Genomic DNA, 20,094 nt, shown 5'->3' with positions numbered 1-20,094 from the left:
GTTTGATGTATTCATAGCTACTTGCCAAGATCCAGCCCAAAATATGGAGAGCTCTCAAATTGATGGAAGCCATTAATAGCAATCACCGTACCTTCACTATCTCCACCATCACTGAATATACCATCATAGAGAACCATGGCAAGGTTGTCTAATCTTACTTGTCATCACGTTCATGTATTTCAGGAGCACAGTGAGAACATTCTTCCAAGCAGTGAAGGTGACGTAGGATTAGCAGCATCATCGGGCCCGTCTGTTTTGGGAGACAAGGTCGATGAGGAATGTGCTGCAGCAGATCCTCCAGAGATTTCAGACGTTCAGAACAACTGCAAGCGCTGCCGTGAGTGATTGAAAATATCTATTATATTCCTATCAGCCCATCAACTTCTTTTCTATGCATTTTTAAAAACTGCTATTATCTTTGATTTCCATCATAAACTTTGGATATTTTTTCCTTTGCATGTTTTATCTGTTCGGAGATTTTATTTCTATTTTGGATTATTAATGAAACGTCGACAGGTTCTAACTCATACAAGATTTGTCAGTGGTGTATTTTTTTGGTTTACCTATTTCTAACATTTTTTTTGTCCACCATAAACTATTTTTAACAAAATCGAGTAAGACTCTATAAATTAATTATTTTCTTACACTTGCACAGCTTGCGGATTTACGGGATAGTTAATGAGGATGACAATTAATCAGTGTATCAGATGTTGAATCTCAGCGGATATATGGGTCTTTGTCCGACATATTCATGGGAAAAATATTGCTAGATGCCGAATTCATGAAGATAAATGGGAAACTCTTTTAGACGTCCACACATAAGATATGGAATATCAACACATAAGAAATCATCGGTTATTCTCATATCAACCTTCAAATGTTATGTTCATCACCATTATATACAACACGGAAAAACAAAAATGGAAAAAAATAAAAGAAAAAATCCCGTACACAAAACTACACAACGATCAATAACTTATCCGGCTCCGCGTTTGCGTGGGGCTATACCCCTAGTGTTTAATAATAATATAATAAAAATATGGATTCATTTGACAAGTTAGATGTAGACACAGAAAATAATATGCATGGGAGCAAAATTCCCACTCAACAGAATGGCAATATATAATTAAATTTGTAAAAAATATTTATAAATGATATACATATTTAGAAATAACAGAAAATACAAAAAAACAAATGTAAACACTTATTCTAACAATAAATATAAACACTTATTTTGTTCTAATTTTGGTAATCAGAACCATTTATCCAAAATGTTCCCATTCATTTTTAGCAGCCATTCTAACCTAAATATTAACTCAGCGCATTCCCAAAAAAAGAAGAAGATTGTTTTATTCAAGTGTATATATATAGCGTCCGATTAATATGAAAAAAAAACGCTACGCATAACTCGTTACTTCCTCGGCATAATTAAATTTGGCCCAAAATTTTGGAACTATTTGTCCAGCTCAAGCCCAAAAAATCATTAACCACATCTTTACCAACTCTCTTCTCTTCTCCCGACAACAAAATCTCTAAAATTCTAAGAAACTCTAATTGTGAAAAACAATAAGATTTTGACAAAGACTCAACGCAATCTATATCACCTTCATATATGACCCTTTGTTCAATAAAAGTATAACATCCAGTATTTTCAACGCAACTATGATTTACTTGAGTTGAATGACTAGTAGATTCAAGAACATGTACAATAAATAATTCGTTAGAATGTATACAAAAGTTATATTTTTTTGTGTTAATGACAAATACAATTATATTTTGTATCTATTTAGGTATATATTTATAAATCTATGAATCTTAATACCAATGATATTTTTTACATAAACATGTATATACATACAAAGTTGTATTATATGTATAGATGAAATATTATACATATAAAATACAAAAAATTCCTCTCCGCGTGCTCCCCGAGTTTTTTTCCGCTTTTCTAAAAAATCGCTAGGCCCGGGTGCACCGCACGCGTAGCGCCTAGCGAATTTCTGAACAAGGATATATATACTCGTCTAAATAAAACGGTCTCCATCTGTCCTATAAATCGCGAACCAAATAGAATCGTCCAGAAAAAGACAAAACAAAAGATATCAAAATAATCAAAGAGAATGAGATTCACTGAATAAATCAAGAAAAAACTGTTTTCGAGGTAAGAAAAAAAACTGAAGATTATTCCATTCGATCTCTAGACACTTCTTTTGTATCGAATGGAATATTCTGATCTTGTCACTATGGAGATTCCCTCTGCTTCTTTCGTTCACAATCATTGTTTCTATAAATTTTAAGTTTGTTCAGCAAGACATTAAACATTGCTCTCGAGACTATGGCATTGTCAGTATCTTCTGCCAAGTTTTCATCAGGTACTAAATATAAAATTGATTCTTAAGAAAATCTCATTTTATTTCTTTATTTGAGTTTCTAATATCTTATGATTGGTCTTAGGTGTTGAAGATGATAAGAAGAAGGATGAATTTGGTTTTCCTAAATTTGTTGTGATGGGTCACCGAGGATTTGGGATGAACATCCTTCAATCTCCGGACGAGAAAATGAAATCCATCAAAGAAAATTCTATTCTTTCTTTCAATGTTGCTGCAGATTTTCCCATTGACTTCGTTGAATTTGATGTCCAGGTTTGATTTTTCACCTATCAAGAAAGAAACCACAATCATATCGATGATACGGTTTCAATTATTTGGTTTTATTTTATGTTTGCTTTTGCTTTTGCATGCAAAGTACGACTTTGAAATTGAAACCACAAGTTTTAGTGTTAAATAATTTTGCTTTTAGTAAATTGTAACTGTAAACACCAAACACAAACAGCAACACAAAAACAGAAGGAAAATTCCATTCGCAATTAACGTGTTTGCAAAAGGATTTTTATTTAAATTTTTAATAAATATTGTTCATTTTTTGAAGTGAAGTTTTTTTTAAATATAACTAGACTTTAATCCGTGTGCCTGGATGTATTTTTTCAAAAATATGTTGTTATTTATTTTTTAGTCACTATTATATATCATATTGTGTCATCATATAATTAATAGTATTTTATATGTAGCATCATATAATTAATAGTATTTTTATATGTACAATCACATAAATAATCACATATATTATATTTTTAAATTTAATGTGATATAAAAATCATAATTTAAGTTGGTGTTTGAAATTGGGCTTTGTATTGTATTTTTATTATATATATTGAAAATATTTTTGTAATGGTTATTGGAAAATATTTTAGTTAAAATCAATTTTTGAATATATGTATATTTTTGAATCAATTTTTGATATAAATCAATTTTAAGTTATTATTTTGATTTGAAATATGTATATAAAGTTTAAATTTTGTTTTATGATTATTTTAGACAAAAGATGTTCTTAGGTAATTGGATTGAGCTATTTTCGTATATTTTAAAACTGACTAAATTTTCATAATATAATATAATATAATGGACTTCCTATTTTTGTTAATAACATAAGCCTATTACTTTTTTTCTTAATATACTTCTATCCATGTTTCCAAACAACATTATACTCTCTTTTTATTGCTATCTATGTTTCCAAACAATTTTCATTTTTTAAAATAGATAAACGCAAATTGCATAATATACTTATATACATGTTTCCAAACAACACTATATTCTTTTTTTTTATATTGCTATCTATGTTTTAAAAAAAAATTCAAATGTACTTTAGTTTTAATAATATAGATAAATACAAATTGCATAATTTCGCGTTTGAAACATTGACAGCCGTTGACAAAAAAAAAAGCATTGACAGCCTAAATAAAGCATGTAACAATTTTTGTAGGTAACAAGAGATGGTTGCCCTGTAATTTTCCATGATATCTTTATGTTCACACAAGAAAAGGTTAGTTTTTTCTTTCTTTTCCACATAGATAATCGTTTACTGGTAGAAAATTGTTCTGGTTACCAAAATTAGAAATCATCAAAGTTGGTATCAATTTTTTTTCAGGGAGTAATCACTGAGAAAAGAGTAACCGAAATGCCTTTACATGAATTTCTCTCTTATGGACCACAAAAGGATGGCGCAAATGTGAAGCCTATGTTCAGGAAGACAAAAGACGGACGAATCTTTGAGTGGAAAGTCGTGAAGGATGATCCTTTGTGCACCCTTCAAGATGCCTTTGTGAAAGTTAAACGCTCCGTAGGGTTCAATATCGAGCTCAAATTCGACGATAATACTGTGTATGGAGAAGAAAAGTTACGTCAAACTCTTGACAACATCTTGAAGGTTAACCAAAATTTTTTTTTTTTTGGGTGTAAATGTTAAATGGTAAACAACATATTTTTCACCCATCTGATATTTGTTCTTGATTGAACTTCTGGTTATCAATTGTTTATGAACAGGTTGTGAATGAGCATGCCGAGAGCCGGCCCATAATTTTCTCTAGTTTTCATCCTGATGCAGCTCTACTCATCAGGAATATGCAAATAAGTTATCCCGTAAGATTGCTTATTTGGTTTCTTTTTCCTATCCGTACCATCATGACACTGATTAATTACTTCCCACCAGAAACTGGCGTTTGAAACACTCGTGCTTATTTAAAAAAAAACTGGGTTATGTAGCTGAAATGCTTATATATTTTTTAGGTATTCTTCTTAACAAATGGAGGATCTGAGATCTATAAGGATGTGAGAAGAAACTCATTCGACGAGGCCATCAAGATTTGCAAAGAAGGCGGCTTGCAAGGGATTGTTTCTGAGGTTAAGGCCATACTAAGAACCCCTAACGCAGTCCAAAGAGTCAAGGATTCAAAACTTTCACTTATATCATATGGCCAGCTTAAGTAAATTCAAATAACATCCTTTCGAGTTCATATTTGTTGTCCTTCCTCTCTCCTCTCCTCTGTTTCTTATTCTTACATAAATTTATCTTTAATAATTTCAGCAATGCCGTGGAGGTACTTTACTTACAATATTTGATGGGTGTGGAGGGAGTGATCGTTGATATGGTCATGGAGATCTCTGAAGCCATCGCCAGTATCTCGGTTAGGAACAAGGAAGATGATGAAGAAGACGATGGAAGAAAGTCTATGATTATGTTTGGAGAGGAGAGGACAAAGGTAAAAATTTCTAAAGATGCAATCGCTTTCTTAACAAAATACGCACCTAAACTGCTTCAACAATGAAGACTTTGCTTCATTTACGCAGTTTCACTTGTACATAGACTAAATTAGGTGTTTTAAATAAAACGGCTGTGGCATAGTTATTGTATAATGTAGAGGATGAATTCGACCATCCCTCGAGGCCCGAAGAATAGACGGCCTGGCCCGTATAAAGTGAAGCGACAGCTCGGCTCCACAGCTCGAAGCGCTGATCTCTCGGCGCGACACGAGAGTGCTTTTAGTTGATCGTATATCGACTAAACGTATCTGGCTCAACGGTCCCTCGAAGCAACGTGGGCTTCTCGGCCCAACGAGTTAAAAGCCCACGAAGGCGACGCGAGCTAGGTCACGGAAGAGCATCAAGTCGATTATATATGGAGAAGGGGGGTGCAACGTAAAGAGGATCAAAAATCATTCACACATACTTGGCGGCTAGATTAGGGTTTTACCTTTATTATCTTGCTGTGTTGTATCTTTCCGGTAAAGCTCTTCGAGCTCCGGCACCCTTTCCTTTACGCATTTCATTTCCTTGTAACCGACGAAACGCTTTTCCGACCATCAATAAGACGTCTTTGCTTAACCCACATTTAAAACCGAACGTTCCCTCGTTTAGTACCGTTTCCCGATCAAACAGTTGGCGCCCACCGTGGGGCCTTTAGCAAAGTAACGTCGACAAGATGGCGACGAGCAACGACGGCTTTTCCTCTGGAGAAGAGCTTGAAGCTCCTGAAACGACGCATGCATCTTTTCCTACGACTCCGGCGCCGTTACCACCAGCATCCATAGAAACTATCATGGTGCGCCTTGCACAGCAGGACGCAGCCCAGAAGGCAGCGACCGACCAAATCGCAGCGTTCGCAAAAATTTTAGCCCCTCTCGCTGCGAACGTGGAAGCCTCGACGGCGCAGTACCAAAAACATCTGTTTAACACAGATCGAGCGACCGGCGCTACACCGGCGCACGCTTAAGACCAAGATATCAACGACGGCGATACATCTCAAACCCCTGGAGGTCTCGACGCCCAGACCATAAACGAATTCGCTGCGTTAAAACAATCGGTGCTCGATATCAACTCTAAGATCCACAATGTAACGACGTCCGCTCCACAAATCGAGCGTGTCCTCGCAGAATATCTCCGGACGCCGTTCACAGAAAAAATAACGGGGGTTCGACTCCAAAAGATTGAAAAGCTCCGTCTTCCGACCTTCGATGGTGTTTTTGACCCCTCCGCCCACGTCACGTCCTTCAATATTGCGATGCGACGTTCAAACCTCTCCGACGAAGAGAAAGACGCCGGCTTTTGCCAGTTTTTCGTCGAAACCCTAGAAGGACCTGCTCTCAACTGGTTCACCGGTCTCCAAGAGAACTCCGTCAACAGCTTTCACGACCTCTCGACGGCTTTCCTCAAGAACTATATCATGTTTACTCGCCATGAAGCCACCCACGTATCTCTGAAACCTCAATCACGCAAATGGGCAAAGCCTCAGGGATTTCATGGAGAAGTTTAAATCTGTTGTCTCGAAGGTCGACGTACCAGACCACATAGCTGTGGAATCATTGATGAACACCCTCCATGTTAAATCACCGTTTCGAGCCGACCTCTACCGGCACCCGACGAGATCCGTGCCAGACGCTATCGCTCAATCCATCAACTTCATCCGTATGGAAGAAGACACCAGGGTGAAGGCGTCGAAAGAAGCGGCGGGAAAACAAACACCCGCCCGAACAAATGACACCTGTCAGGAACCTCGACAGCATTCTACGGGCGGAAAACCCAACCAGAAGAGGGGTTACATGAATGTAGTGGACGAGGAAGAGCCCTCAGGCTCCGCAGTTGTCGTGCGAGAGAAAGGATGGAAACATTGGGATCGAGACACCGTGCAGAAGACATCCAGTTCCTCCGAACCAACGAGCTCGAACACTGCCGAGCCTAACAAGTGGTGTTCGTATCACAAGGTCAAGTCGCACGACACGAATGATTGCAAAGTTCTTTACGGACATTTCCTCAAGTCGATCGAAAGTGGCAAAATCGAGATAGAATCTCCCCCGCAGAAGCCAAAAAACAATAAAAGCTGGAGCAAAAACAAAGAGAAGAAAAAGCCAGGGCTCCTCAAAACGAAAACCGAGCTAGCCTCGAGAAAGCTCCAGTGAACAGCCTCAATCTTGAGGATGAGTCGATTGATGAGGAACGACCGAAGAACCGACGACGAAAGGAAGTAATTCTCTCTCGATTAGACGACTCATCGGATAACGAAATCCCGCCGATAGCACCTGATTTACACGATAAATTGGGAAGAAGAACAGAGCAACCTCAGCTTCCCGCAGCGAACTCTGAAGATCTACACGTCTTGCTAAAGCGAAAGGCCACAATAGTATCAGCAAGCAAGACGGATCTTAGGACGACCCTCAATAAGTCCAAAGCGAGAAAGGTCGCCCGCACCGTAGATGTTCCGAGCCTCCAACCTCAAATCACAGATCTACGCGAGCAGATCAATTCTAGAGCTGAAGATCTACGAGTCAAGCTTAGTCAGTCCAAAAAACGCGACTTACGACGATGTCTCGAGAAGCAAAACGAGGCCCCAGCTTGGTTCCTCAAGCAGAAAATACTATCGGCGACCTGCAGGCACAACTGGAGTTGATGAAGGCTACGCATACCCCGCACCTCAACGTAATAATGGGCGGCTCACCTCCCTGCGGAGACTCGGTACGAGCCGTAAAGGATTACCGACGACAAGCCGTCACTGCGCAGAAATGTCCCTCACAAGTCAAGGTTGACCATCTGATCTCTTTTTCAGCGGCCGACACTCGCGGCATCAGCATGCCGCATAATGATCCACTCCTCATTGATATTGGGATTGGCGAACGCTAGGTCACAAAGGTCCTCATCGACACTGGCATCTCGGTCGACCTTATCTTTGGGGATATGCTCGACAAAATGGGAATCGACTTACGTGACATGAATCCCTCTTCACGCACTCTCACTGGGTTCAACGGTTCCTCGGAGAAAATGATCTGGAAAATACGTCTCCCAGTTTACGCAGGGGACGTAACCCGAACCGTTAAGTTCTCCGTCATTGTAGCAAAAGCGCCTTACAACGCTATCCTCGGCACCCCATGGTTGCACTCAATGAAGGCCATTCCCTCGACTTATCACCAGTGTATCAAATTTCCTGGGAAGGACTGAATAACACAGACGATCCGTGGAGATCAACGGGCTGCGAGGGAGCTACTTATCGCCGCAGTCAAGCTACAATAGTCAGTTTCTATCGTCAACTCGGTCGCCAAACCAATCCATAAGATCAATCCTAAGAAGGAGGATATTCGTGAAGTCCCCATTGATGAAGCCGACCCGTCAAAGGCCGTGCGTGTCGGCGCCTTTCTCTCTGACGAGATGGAATCACATATCATCTCTTTCCTCAAAGTAAACGCTTCGACTTTCGCATGGACAATTTCTGATATGAAGGGAATAGACCCCGCAGTAACATCTCACGAATTGAACGTTGAGCCGACGTTCAAGCCTATCCGACAGAAAAGACGGAAGCTTGGACCTGAACGGTCTAAAGCCGTGAATGAGGAGGTCGATAGACTGCTCGACGCAGGTTTCATCACCGAGGTATGGTACCCAGAGTGGCTGGCAAATCCTGTGGTAGTAAAGAAAAAGAATGGAAAGTGACGCATCTGTGTCGACTTCACCGATCTAAACAAAGCTTTCCCGAAAGACAGCTACCCTCTCCCTCACATCGATCGCCTGGTAGAGTCGACAGCCGGCAATGAACTCTTAACCTTCATGGACGCCTTCTCGGGGTACAACCAAATCATGATGCACACCGATGATCACGAGAAGACAGCCTTCATAACGGATAGGGGGACGTATTGCTACAAAGTCATGCCTTTCGGCCTGAAGAACGCAGGAGCGACCTACCAGCATCTGGTCAATCGAATGTTCGATGAAAAACTTGGCGACACTATGGAATTTTACATCGATGACATGCTGGTCAAGTCACTTCGCGCTGAATACCATCTCGACCACTTGCGAGACTGCTTCAGGACGCTGAACAAGTATGGAATGAACCTCAACCCGGCGAAATGCACCTTCGGCGTCACATCAGGAGAATTCCTAGGTTATATCGTCACCCAGCGAGGCATCGAAGCGAATCCAAAGCAAATAACGGTGATCCTTGACCTTCCGAGCCCGAAGAATAGTCGAGAAGTCCAGCGTCTAACAGGAAGGATTGCGGCCCTCAACAGGTTAATCTCGAGATCTACAGATAAATGCCTCCCTTTCTATGAACTCTTGCGAGGGAATAAAAGGTTCGTTTGGGACGAAAAGTGCGAAGATGCGTTCAATCAGCTCAAGCATTATCTCACAACACCTCCGGTTCTGTCGAAGCCCGAAGCTGGCGACACCCTGTCCCTATATATATCGCCGTCACTTCCTCAGTGGTCAGTAGCGTTCTCATACGAGAAGACCGAGGCGAACAGAAGCCCATTTTTTACAGCAGCAAGCGCATTACCGAACCAGAAACGCGATACCCAACCCTGGAGAAGATGGCTCTCGTCGTCGTTACCTCGGCGAGAAAACTCAGACCTTACTTCCAATCGCATACGATCGAGATACTCTCCAACCAGCCCCTCAGGACGGTGATGCAAAACACCAACCAATCAGGAAGATTAACTAAGTGGGCAATGGAACTAAGCGAGCATGACATCGTGTACAAGATCGCACCGCAGCCAAGTCGCAGGTCCTCGCTGATTTCCTGATCGAGTTAACGCCAGAGCTCGAACAAGATCTAATCCTACTAAGCCAAAATTGGATACTGCACGTACATGGATCATCTACGAACAAAGGTTCGGGGGCAGGCGTACAACTACAGTCACCTACAAGCGAGCTAATTCGACAGTCGTTCAGCTTTGGCTTCGCCGCGTCAAGCAATGAAGCCGAATACGAGTCCCTCATCGCGGGCCTCCGTCTCGCTAAAGCAGTTAAAGCCAAGCGAGTCAGCGCGTATTGTGATTCCCAACTCGTTGTATGCCAATATCTCGGCGACTACGATGTCAGGAATGATAGGATGGACGCTTACCTAAAGCTCGTCAAGGACCTCACACTAGATTTCGAGTTCTTTGAACTCACGAAGGTTCCCCGCGGAGAGTACATATGCGCAGACACCCTCGCATCCCTCGGAAGCAAACTGCACGACCAAGTGAAGAGAACGATCCCAATACACAAGATAGAGAAACCAAGCATCAGCGCAACAACTGAGCAGCTAGCTATCACAGCATCCATCACTGATGCAATGCATATCGATGAAACAGAACCTCGCGCAACAAAAAGTCATCTCAACGATTGGCGACGAGAGTTCATCGCTTACTTAGCTGATGGCAAATTGCCTACCGAGAAGTGGGAGGCAAGACGACTCAAGCGACGCAGCGCGCATTACGTCTTCATGGACGGAGAACTCCATCGATGGACCGCAACAAAGGTACTCCTTAAATGCATTTCCGGCGACGAAACAAGACTCGTCATGGCCGAAATGCATGAAGGAGCAGCAGGCAATCACTATGGGGGACAGGCTCTCGCATTGAAAGTGAAGAATCTCGGTTTCTACTGGCCGACTTTGAACGTAGATTGTGAATCCTACGTCCAGAAATGTGACAAGTGCCAGCGACACGCTTCAAGCATCCACAGTCCGACGGAATTGCTCCATACCTTGACTGCACCATACCACTTCATACGATGGGGAATGGACATTATTGGGCCAATGCCGAGCTCTCGACATAAGAGATTCATCTTAGTCCTAATGGATTACTTCACTAAGTAGGTAGAAGCCAAAGCCTACGCTAACATCACTGATAAGGAGGTATAGAAGTTCGTCTGGAAAAACATCATCTGCAGGCACGGGCTCCCCTACGAGATAATCACTGACAACGGGTCCCAGTTTATCTCGCATAACTTCAGAGAATTCTGCGACAGGTGGAGAATCCGTCTCAATATGTCAACACCGAGAAACCTGCAGAGTAACGGTCAAGCTGAGTCTACTAACAAAACAATCATCGACGGCCTTAAGAAGCGACTCGACTTGAAGAAGGGTTGCTGGGCCGATGAACTAGACGGAGTCCTGTGGTCTCATAGGACAACTCCGCGTGGAGCAACGAAAGCCTCCCCTTTCTCAATGGCCTACGGAATTGAAGCAATGGCACCCGCCGAAGTAAACGTAGGAGCTTACCCCGTTCCACGACGCTCTAGACGACATCGAAGAGAAACACGACCAAGCGCTACGTCGCATTCATAACTATCATCATCAGATCGAGAGTTACTACAACAAGAAAGTCAAGTCTCGTCCTCCCAAACTAGGCAACCTCGTTCTCCGGAAGGTGTTCGAAAGCACTAAGGAATGGAAGGCTGGAAAACTCGGAGCCAATTGGGAAGGACCATACAAGATCACCGAGATAGTCAAGCCCGGAGTCTATCATCTCGAAACATCAGCATGCGAAGCAGTGCCTCGAGCTTTGAACTCGAAGCACCTTCGACGTTTCCACAACTAAACTAATATCCAAAGCGAGCGAATGACTTCCAGTCACATTAACTCGCGTTAAAAAAAAAAAAAAAAACCGAGTAGATGCTCCCCTCAGCCACTTTTACTCAAAAACAAAAGAACTACGAACGGCTTGATCCTCCACAAAGGGGTACGTAGGCAGCCTTAACAGGTTCAGCTGTAACAAAAAATAAACTCTCCTCCGTCGAGAAGTTCACACCGCTCATGCAATGCTTACACGAGCTCATCCCGGTCTCTCGATTAAACGTACCGCCACTCGCATCCCACCATCGAGTATGTCCTGATCAGACACACGCTCGTAGGGACTTTGTTGTATCACAGCATTAGCTGATATGCCCGAAATGACGACTCCCATCCATTTCATGATTTACTAAGTAAGATTTAGCCGATCGAATGCCTAGGATCACTTTGAAATCGGGCCTGGAACCGTTGGCATTTAAAAAAATTTCCTAGTCCCAAGTTGCCCGCCTTTGGCCCACGTCTAGTCAGCGCACAGATAGTGGCACCAACGAGCGAAAGAACTTAATGACTAATGGCTCGGTGACATACGGTCGCAAGCCCACTAAATCTGGGATCTACATGAGACAACGTCAAATACGACAATATCATTGACTAGGTGCAGCGTTGATCGCATGCTCTAAATATTCGTTCTCGCGACCAATATTTACGAAGCTCCTTGAAATCAATACAAAGTCTGAACTCTCTTATGATCCTTCGAAAACTCAAACTCAGATGGCAATTCTACGGTTTGTTGAGTATTCGAAATCTAAGAAAATCAGGTGAATAAAACGGAATTCCTAAAGTCTTCTTCGAAGAGAAAAGATAGATGAAGTCCAAAGCAAACAACAAAAGACCTCTCCGGATCAAGTCAAAATACAGAAAAAAGAAGAGAGTTTACGTTCGAAGGGGACGACAAAGTCATTCCTCAGCATCTTTAGCCTGCTCCCGCGCAGCGTCTTCGTCATCGACAGATGGTCCTTGGGGGGCCGGGTTCGTCAACTAATCCGCACCTTCATTTTCAATACGAGGGGTCGTCTCGCTCTCGCGAACCTCAGGTGGGTTCTCTGGAGGGTTGGCCTGGGAGTCGTCGATCTCTTCACCTTAGCCCTTGTCGACCCCTTCATCATCCTCATCCTTGTCCGATTCCCCATCCGGACCATCCTCTTGGTCGGCAGCCGAGGACTCAGAGATCTCAAAGACGGTGGTCCGAGCCTTGTCTTGCGTCGAGATCGGTCCATCGTCGACAGTTTGAACAACAGGGGCCGGAACGTTGCTTTCTGGGGTACCGTTCCCCGAGGAACGAGAAGGAACGACCGGAGTTCGAGACGATTTGTAGGACTTCGGAGAGGAGCAGCGGTCCTCGGATCGACCAGGTGTGCATTGGTTCCGTGCGGGTCAAGGCCCACGAAGGCTCGCATGTCGACAAACTGCGAGTCGAGCTTGAGTGGAGATAGGACCAAATCATCTTCGGGGATCTCGCCAGGGTTAAGCTTCGAAACTTCCTCCTCAAACTCCTTCTCTTGGGCAGCAAACATTTCAATGGTCTCTTGAGGAATGTCGCGACCACTAGCTTTCAAAGCTTCAAGGCACTTCTTTGTTCCGAATGCCTGACTCTGGAACAGCCGTGCTTTGTCGAATGGCCCGCAACAAGCCCACCAGTCGCGCAGATTTCCGAAGTTCTTGTTAGACTTCGTGATCATCTCTGTTTCGACCCTCACCCTTTCCTTTGTAACCTCGTAGACACGCGAGTCCCTGAGTCGATCCAACTCCTTCTTATGCTCTGTGCCCTTGACTCCCATTTCCTCCATGAGATTGGCTTTTCGCAGCTCCATAGCCTCGATAGTAGAATGAGCGATGGAAAGCTCAGCCTCAGCTGCGTCAGCTCGCTCCTTCTGAGCCTTTCTCCGAGCAACTGCTCGATCCCTCTTTTCGGCCATCATCTCGTACTCTTCTTGCCATTCCGCCCTCTTTTGACGAAGGAGCCTACCTTTGGCTGCCACCGCCCTCTTCAGTCTCTCAGACTCCGAAAGCGCTTCCTTTAGCACCATGTCGTACTTCTCAATAACGAAGTTCGAGACTCCGTCACACTACGAGACACGAAACCAAAAACACTTAAGCTAATAAAATATATATACAATACACATGGAAAAGACGAAAGGGTCGAAGGAAAATCTTACCAGCAATTTGGTACGAGCGGCATCAACGTACTCGTCTTTAAAGATCAAGTCAGCAACGGGCGGGAGAGGCTTCGGTCCGCATTTTATCTGACTGGCCAGTTCCGCGCATCTATTCGGAGCATAGATAAGGGGAGTCGGTCCGTCGTACTCGAACGAGACGCGGTCGGGAAACTCAACCCTCGGAGTCTTTCTAACGGCCGGAGCACCACCAGTCGACGTAATGGGAACCAACGCCCTGGGTATTGATGGAGGTGGAGCCCTAGCAACACTTGGGGCAGCAGCAGAAGGAACCTGGCGACTAGTCGTTCCCTGCTCGCTCGTTCGCTTCGACTTCTTCTTCTTCTGAAGCGAAACTTCGGAAGAAGCATCCCCGGATCCATCTATTAGAGCCAAATTGGGAGGTGGCTCGGTAGTCGAGCCAGCTTGAGCAGCGGAACCAGTAACCTCGGTACCTCGGATCCCAGCATTCTCCTCCGGAAGAGACTGTCGATTGCTCGACTGCTTCTTTTTCCTTTTCTTCTTGGACGGCTCAGCAGTCTCGGTCCGGTCAGAAGGACCAGTCCCCTCGGGGAGTTTCTCGTGATCCTTGCCAGCGGAAGTGTCGTCGCAAGATCTCTTTCTGCTCTTCTTCTTCTTAGAGGCGCTAGAGGCGGCGGCAGAGGCGTCGGGCGAAGGAGCCTGACGCTGAAGAGCCTCGTTAGTTATATCAGTAGCCACCACCTCGTTAGGAGGTCTCGATGGTTCGACGCTCGGCATACCCAGCTGAGCCGCCATCATAGCGCTTAAATCAGGAAGGCCCTTCATTCTCCTTGCTTCGTTGATCCTCTTTTGCTCTTCTTTGGTGAACAGCGATATCCGTCTCTTGACCGTGTTAGCCGCAGGAAGATAACATGAATATAACATGAATTCCAATCCCCTCAAATAACATGAACAAAAAGACTTATATGCGAAGATGGAAGCGAAGAGTCGCAGCAGGGCGAGGAAAAAAATGGACTTACTCCTGGAAATATGATCGATGCAACGGCGAACCCTCTCCCAAGAAATGTTCCCCCAATGCTCTTTATCGAGTCTCGCAACAGCACGAGCGCTCGACAGGAATTCCTCCGGATACTCGCGGGAAGTCGGGTGTTCAGCTGCCAAAGGAAAAAACAATGAGAATAAAGATAGTTAGTACGCGAAGAAACGACGCGAGTTAACAGAGGTATTCTACTGAGTAAAGTGTTCCACTACACACGGTAGTCGTCATCCGGAGGATCCTCGAAGGCGGAATCGTTGGACTTAACATAAAAATAAGACCTCTGCCAATCGAACGTCTTATTAGGGTGTCCCCCTACCACATTGTAGCTTGGTCGCATCTTTATCGACAGAAGGCCTTCGTCTAACGTGCTAATAAACGTCAACTCCTCGAAAGCGCGGACACTTAGAGAGACATTGATCTCGGCGGCCATAACCATCAAGGCAACCACGATACGCCACGAGCCATTCAGGAACTGGCTTATCGCTGCACCTCGACGCCTCACATACGGCGTAACTAGTCGAGGAATCGGGAACCAGAGCTTTGTGTCGTCTTGAAAGTAGGATTCATAGACGCATTGGAACCCGACTGGCGGCGACCAAGGCCTCTGGCTTTTCGAAGGGATCAGGAAGGTCACCTTCAGTCCGCGACATTCCCTCGAGAGCTTCTTTACGCTATCAGGAGTCAACCGCGTCTCGATAACGTTCTCCCAAGCCTGACCACTCACATCTGGGGAGCGCAGGAACTCAGAAGCTACGGCCGGGAGTTCCTCGAAGATTTCTCCATGGTAGTAACACGTCGGTACGTAATTGACGAGAGGAACTTCATCTCTCGCACCGCCCGAACCGTGTCTTTCGCAGATCTAAGGCTCAGACGTAGCGTCTCCTATTTCTTGTATGTGTAAGCGCGCCGACTCGGAAACCAAAATTCGCTGAGACAGCTCCAAACTCCTAGTGTCCATCATCGCTTCATGATGGATTCGTTCGAACTCGTCGAACGGAACCCCGCTCGTGTCTCTCGCAGGCTAGGTGCAATCGAAACCTCTTTCCCTTTCTGTTTACGAGATAACCTTCCACCAGATGACATAACGCTATATATTCTACAACAACAACCTAGAGAGAGAAGCAGAGAGGAAGAGAGAGAAAGTACCTGAATAACGCGGAGAAGAATGGAGGAAACGAGAAGTAGACAAGTATTTATAGGGGAGAAGGGGGGCGTTTCCCCGAGGCGTCATCATTGAGCCTACGTGGGCCTACTTGGGCCTTGAAAAGCACCTAGCCGCCCAAGAAACCGACGCGTCGCTTCGACTCCCCGCAAATAACCGGGTCCGATTCGGAACAAACCAACGGTCAGAATAAAAACCGGGTTCGACCAAACAGATGCCGGGTCAACCGGGATTCGATCAAATTGCTTAAAATCGAATAAAAAATCATTCACACATATTTGGCGGTTAGATTAGGGTTTTACCTTTATTATCTTGCCGTGTTGTATCTTTCCGGTAAAGCTCTTCGAGCTCCGGCACCCTTTCCTTTACGCATTTTATTTCCTTGTAACCGACGAAACGCTTTTCCAACCATCAATAAGACGTCTTTGATTAACCCACATTTAAAACCGAAGGTTCCCTCGTTTAGTACTGTTTCCCGATCAAACATAAAAGAGTGTTTGTGCTCGATTACTAATAAGGTGCACATGGGACTCTATCTCTAGATTTTAGTCTAAGGAAAAATAAAACTCGTTAATACATTCCAAATACCATGAACATTTAACTAGCGATTATCGTGCTCATAAACAAAGCTCACAATAAGTAAGTTTACTTGGTTTAAATAACAAATGCTTGAATGCCGTTTGATAACAAATCTTTCAGCTCTTCTGCCAGTAGTTGAAAAATAATATTTTAAAACTTTTCTTCGGATGATTTTGACCATCTATTAGAAATGCCAAAACATAAATTCTTGTACTATGCCCCTTTTTGGTGGATAGATATTACAAGGAACAATAATTATGCATTTGCTAATTTCCCTAGACCAAGGAAATCAGCTACAATGCATAACTGTGCCGTCGGCTAGCTTTGATTCCAGTACGTGAGGGTGAAAAACCATAACTAGTGTCCTCTCCCAAACTGAATCCACAGAGAAATAGATTTGACAATATCTTCAAAGGGTGAGGAGTGGAAATTCGACCAAAATTACACTTCCTTGCAGCCTAAAGGTAACTTGATGTAGAAATATTGTCCAGTAATGATTTTCATTGATCACTAGAGTTGTGTTAAACAACATGTTGTTAGGTTTGTTAGGATGTTATCTAAAGATAAGACTAAATTTATACATGATATTAATTTATTAACTAGTTATTGATAATCACTATCTATACTAATATCTTCCCCTTCATGTTAGACATCAGTTGCAGAGTCCAACTTCGGAAGAAAGATCAAGAAACCAAGCGCGGAGAAGCAGTTATTGAATTCAAATATTGTATATAAAGAATAATTCTCTTTACCAAACCTCAGTTCGATTTTCCTATATTGAATCCGATTTCTTCTGGGATATTTTCGATTTTTCTTTCTTTTTTATATATATATTTGATTTGCTTACTTGCAAACAGATAGACAGATAATAGATTGATAAGAATAGATATACTCAAATTTAGAAGATGAAATAAAAAATCCCAAAGACAAGAACTTGAAATCCCAAAAAGTTTTAGACTTTGATAGATTAGAGATTGAATAATAACCCATAACTTGTGGATGTACAGAATGGTTGCTCTGCCACCACTTGATGACTTTTTCTCAAGAATTTCCACTCTAATTTTGGTTGGATCTAACTGGAACATGATGATTGATAGTTTGATGGATGATTATGGTTGATAGATGATCGGCCATCTAACTAGCTTCCTCCAAACAGGTTTGGTGGATAGGTTAGATGGATTGAATGGAAACACTGAAGCTGCGGAATGGCCTCACATACGCCTCTTTCAAGTTCTGGATTTGGCACACCAGTCAACTAGAAAGTTTGTTGACTGTTTTGGGTTTTCAGTCCTCACAATCAAATTGTTCAAAGAACAAATGAATCACCAAATCATATAAATGTTTTTGATTAAATAGATGATTAAAATTGTAGAATGAGTTTGACAGACTCTAAATAAAAAGAACAAACAAGAAAACAAGTAGATATGTTGCATTACAAGCACATAAAACACAAACTAGCTGTTGTGGGAGACAGCTGAGTAAATGTAGGTGGTTGGGGAGGTGGTGGCTTGGCCAAGAAACCCTTCTTCACTTTTCATATTCTGAATAAGGCCAACAATCTTCTCAATTAGCTTATTTGACTTAGATTTCATAATAGACCCGTCAGAGATTGCAAATGGGTCTGCTTTCTTAACATTGGAGTAAGGTATCCATTCAGGTTCATCTACAGAGTTGCATCCACTAGGGTTCATCAACAGTGTCGCATCCACTTGGATACCTCTGCATGTTCTTCTAAGGTTGATTCGTCCAGGGTTGTTTCCTCAGTTGGTTTAACCAGGATTGCATCATTTCCCTAGTCTCCTAGGATCTCCGCAACCGCAGCTGTCAGATCTGCCTATCTCCTCCCTCGTCCCTATCCGAAGACATCGTCAGCGATGTCTAAATGACGGGGGTGGTTGTTTAGAATGGTAACAGTTTCATCACCAACTCAGCCAAACACTTTATTAGGAAAGTCAACCATGATGGCATAGCCTGGATCTTCTCAAGATCGCCATTTCGAGGCTGATTAATTCACCGCAATTTTAACGTTACGCGCCTCCAGAAGAAGAAGGGTCACTACGTTTTGATAACAACGACCATATTTCAATCCAGAGAGCAGGATTTGAGAAGATGTCATTGCTGTAAACAGAAATTCAGAGGAAGAAACAGTGAAGAACGGGATGAAATGGTGAGAATCATGGAATTGGACATCCATATTAATTTATAGGTACAGTTCCAAGAATCGCAAAGTTGGCGTGGTTGGATAATTAAATACTAAATAGTAGGAGGTAAATGTTTGGCTTCATAATTATGAAGCTTTATTAGATAGATTGAATATAAGCGTTTCAATTGCGTCTAAGAAATTGTGAAGGGTATGTGAGGAGACAATGATGATGACATAGGTTTGCCGACATCAGTGTTGAAAGAGACTATGAATTGGCTCATCTTAAATGAAAAGTCCATATATAATCGTAACGAAAAGCAATGAAACTTAGTTAGAATAGGACACGTGTCACTCCCTCTTTCTCCTATTTGATGACGTAGCGTCTCTAGGTGGGAGGAAACACTACTTTATATAATAAGATATCCGTAACTCGGTATGATTAGGTCTCTAACTTGTATCTCAAGTTTCTTTTCTTTCAAGCTTAATCCAACAGCAATATGGTTAGTCAGTCAGTGCATCAGTTAACTGATCCGTTAAACTTATATGTGACACACCACGTGTTTTAGCTTGGACCTGCTCTGAATTAAATGATAGTCCAATGTAAGATGCTTCATTCTTGAAGAAACAAGATTCACAGAGAGATATGTTCCACCAATGCACTAATTTGAGGCCAAACTATGTCATTAAATAAGGCATTCACTTCACCTCCGATGCCGTCACAGTGATAGCTTGATACTCATCTTATGCAACTCTAGTCTGCTTCTTAGAGGACAAGGAGATCATCTATTTTCCTAAGTAGACAATGTAGGCTCCCATATACGAGTACTCATCTCGATTGCTAGCCGAATCCGCATCTGAATAAGTGTGAAGATTAAGAGGTGTTGATGCAGGAGGAATTTTAGCTCGGAGGCCGGAAACCCATAAGCAAGAGGCCACACACTCCTACTATAACCAGGAGGGTCAGTGTAACACCCGTCTCCTCCTCTTTCGAGACCGGCGTGCTACTTACCGAAAAGTACCGAATCAAACCGAGTTATTCAAAACCGAATAAAATACCAAAGCATTTAATAAAATAAATACTAAAGAATTACATCTTTAAATTGATTTATAAAAATACGTCTAATAAATCGATGTAAAACCGAAATAAAATATGTGATCCCCAAGACACCAAACCGTCCAGATATCCAACTACTCGGCAAGCTCACCTGCAATGGGAAGATGGAGGGTGAGCAACAGGGGAGTTACTCCGTGAGGTATGAGATGCTAAACACGAAAACCACTGACTTGAGTAAATAGAACTCCCACTATGGAAGTTTAGCTCTAA

At 42.9% G+C, this 20,094-nt stretch overlaps 1 protein-coding gene across 2 annotated transcripts; it reads left to right on the top strand.

Annotated features, from left to right (window-relative positions):
• The first annotated feature begins 2,110 nt into the window (after positions 1–2,110).
• Positions 2,111–17,330, top strand: LOC106325247 (glycerophosphodiester phosphodiesterase GDPD3-like). 2 transcript variants are annotated; one of them, XM_013763283.1, is made up of 9 exons: positions 2,111–2,372; positions 2,455–2,642; positions 3,820–3,879; positions 3,985–4,263; positions 4,380–4,475; positions 4,623–4,819; positions 4,921–5,095; positions 17,015–17,091; positions 17,277–17,330. In XM_013763283.1, exons 1-8 carry the CDS (start codon positions 2,336–2,338, stop codon positions 17,045–17,047), a joined length of 1,065 nt encoding a protein of 354 aa, XP_013618737.1. In that variant the 5' UTR covers positions 2,111–2,335; the 3' UTR covers positions 17,048–17,091; positions 17,277–17,330. The 2 variants fall into 2 exon arrangements, with proteins under 2 accessions (XP_013618737.1, XP_013618736.1); XM_013763282.1 differs by lacking the exons at positions 17,015–17,091; positions 17,277–17,330 and having other exon boundaries at positions 4,921–5,725.
• Positions 17,331–20,094: the final 2,764 nt, after the last annotated feature.

This window comes from Brassica oleracea, chromosome C2, assembly GCF_000695525.1.
Source record: "Brassica oleracea var. oleracea cultivar TO1000 chromosome C2, BOL, whole genome shotgun sequence".
In the NCBI taxonomy this organism is placed as follows: Eukaryota; Viridiplantae; Streptophyta; class Magnoliopsida; order Brassicales; family Brassicaceae; genus Brassica; species Brassica oleracea.
Note: the sequence above shows the minus strand (reverse complement) of the source record. Positions and strands in the feature narration are given on the sequence as shown.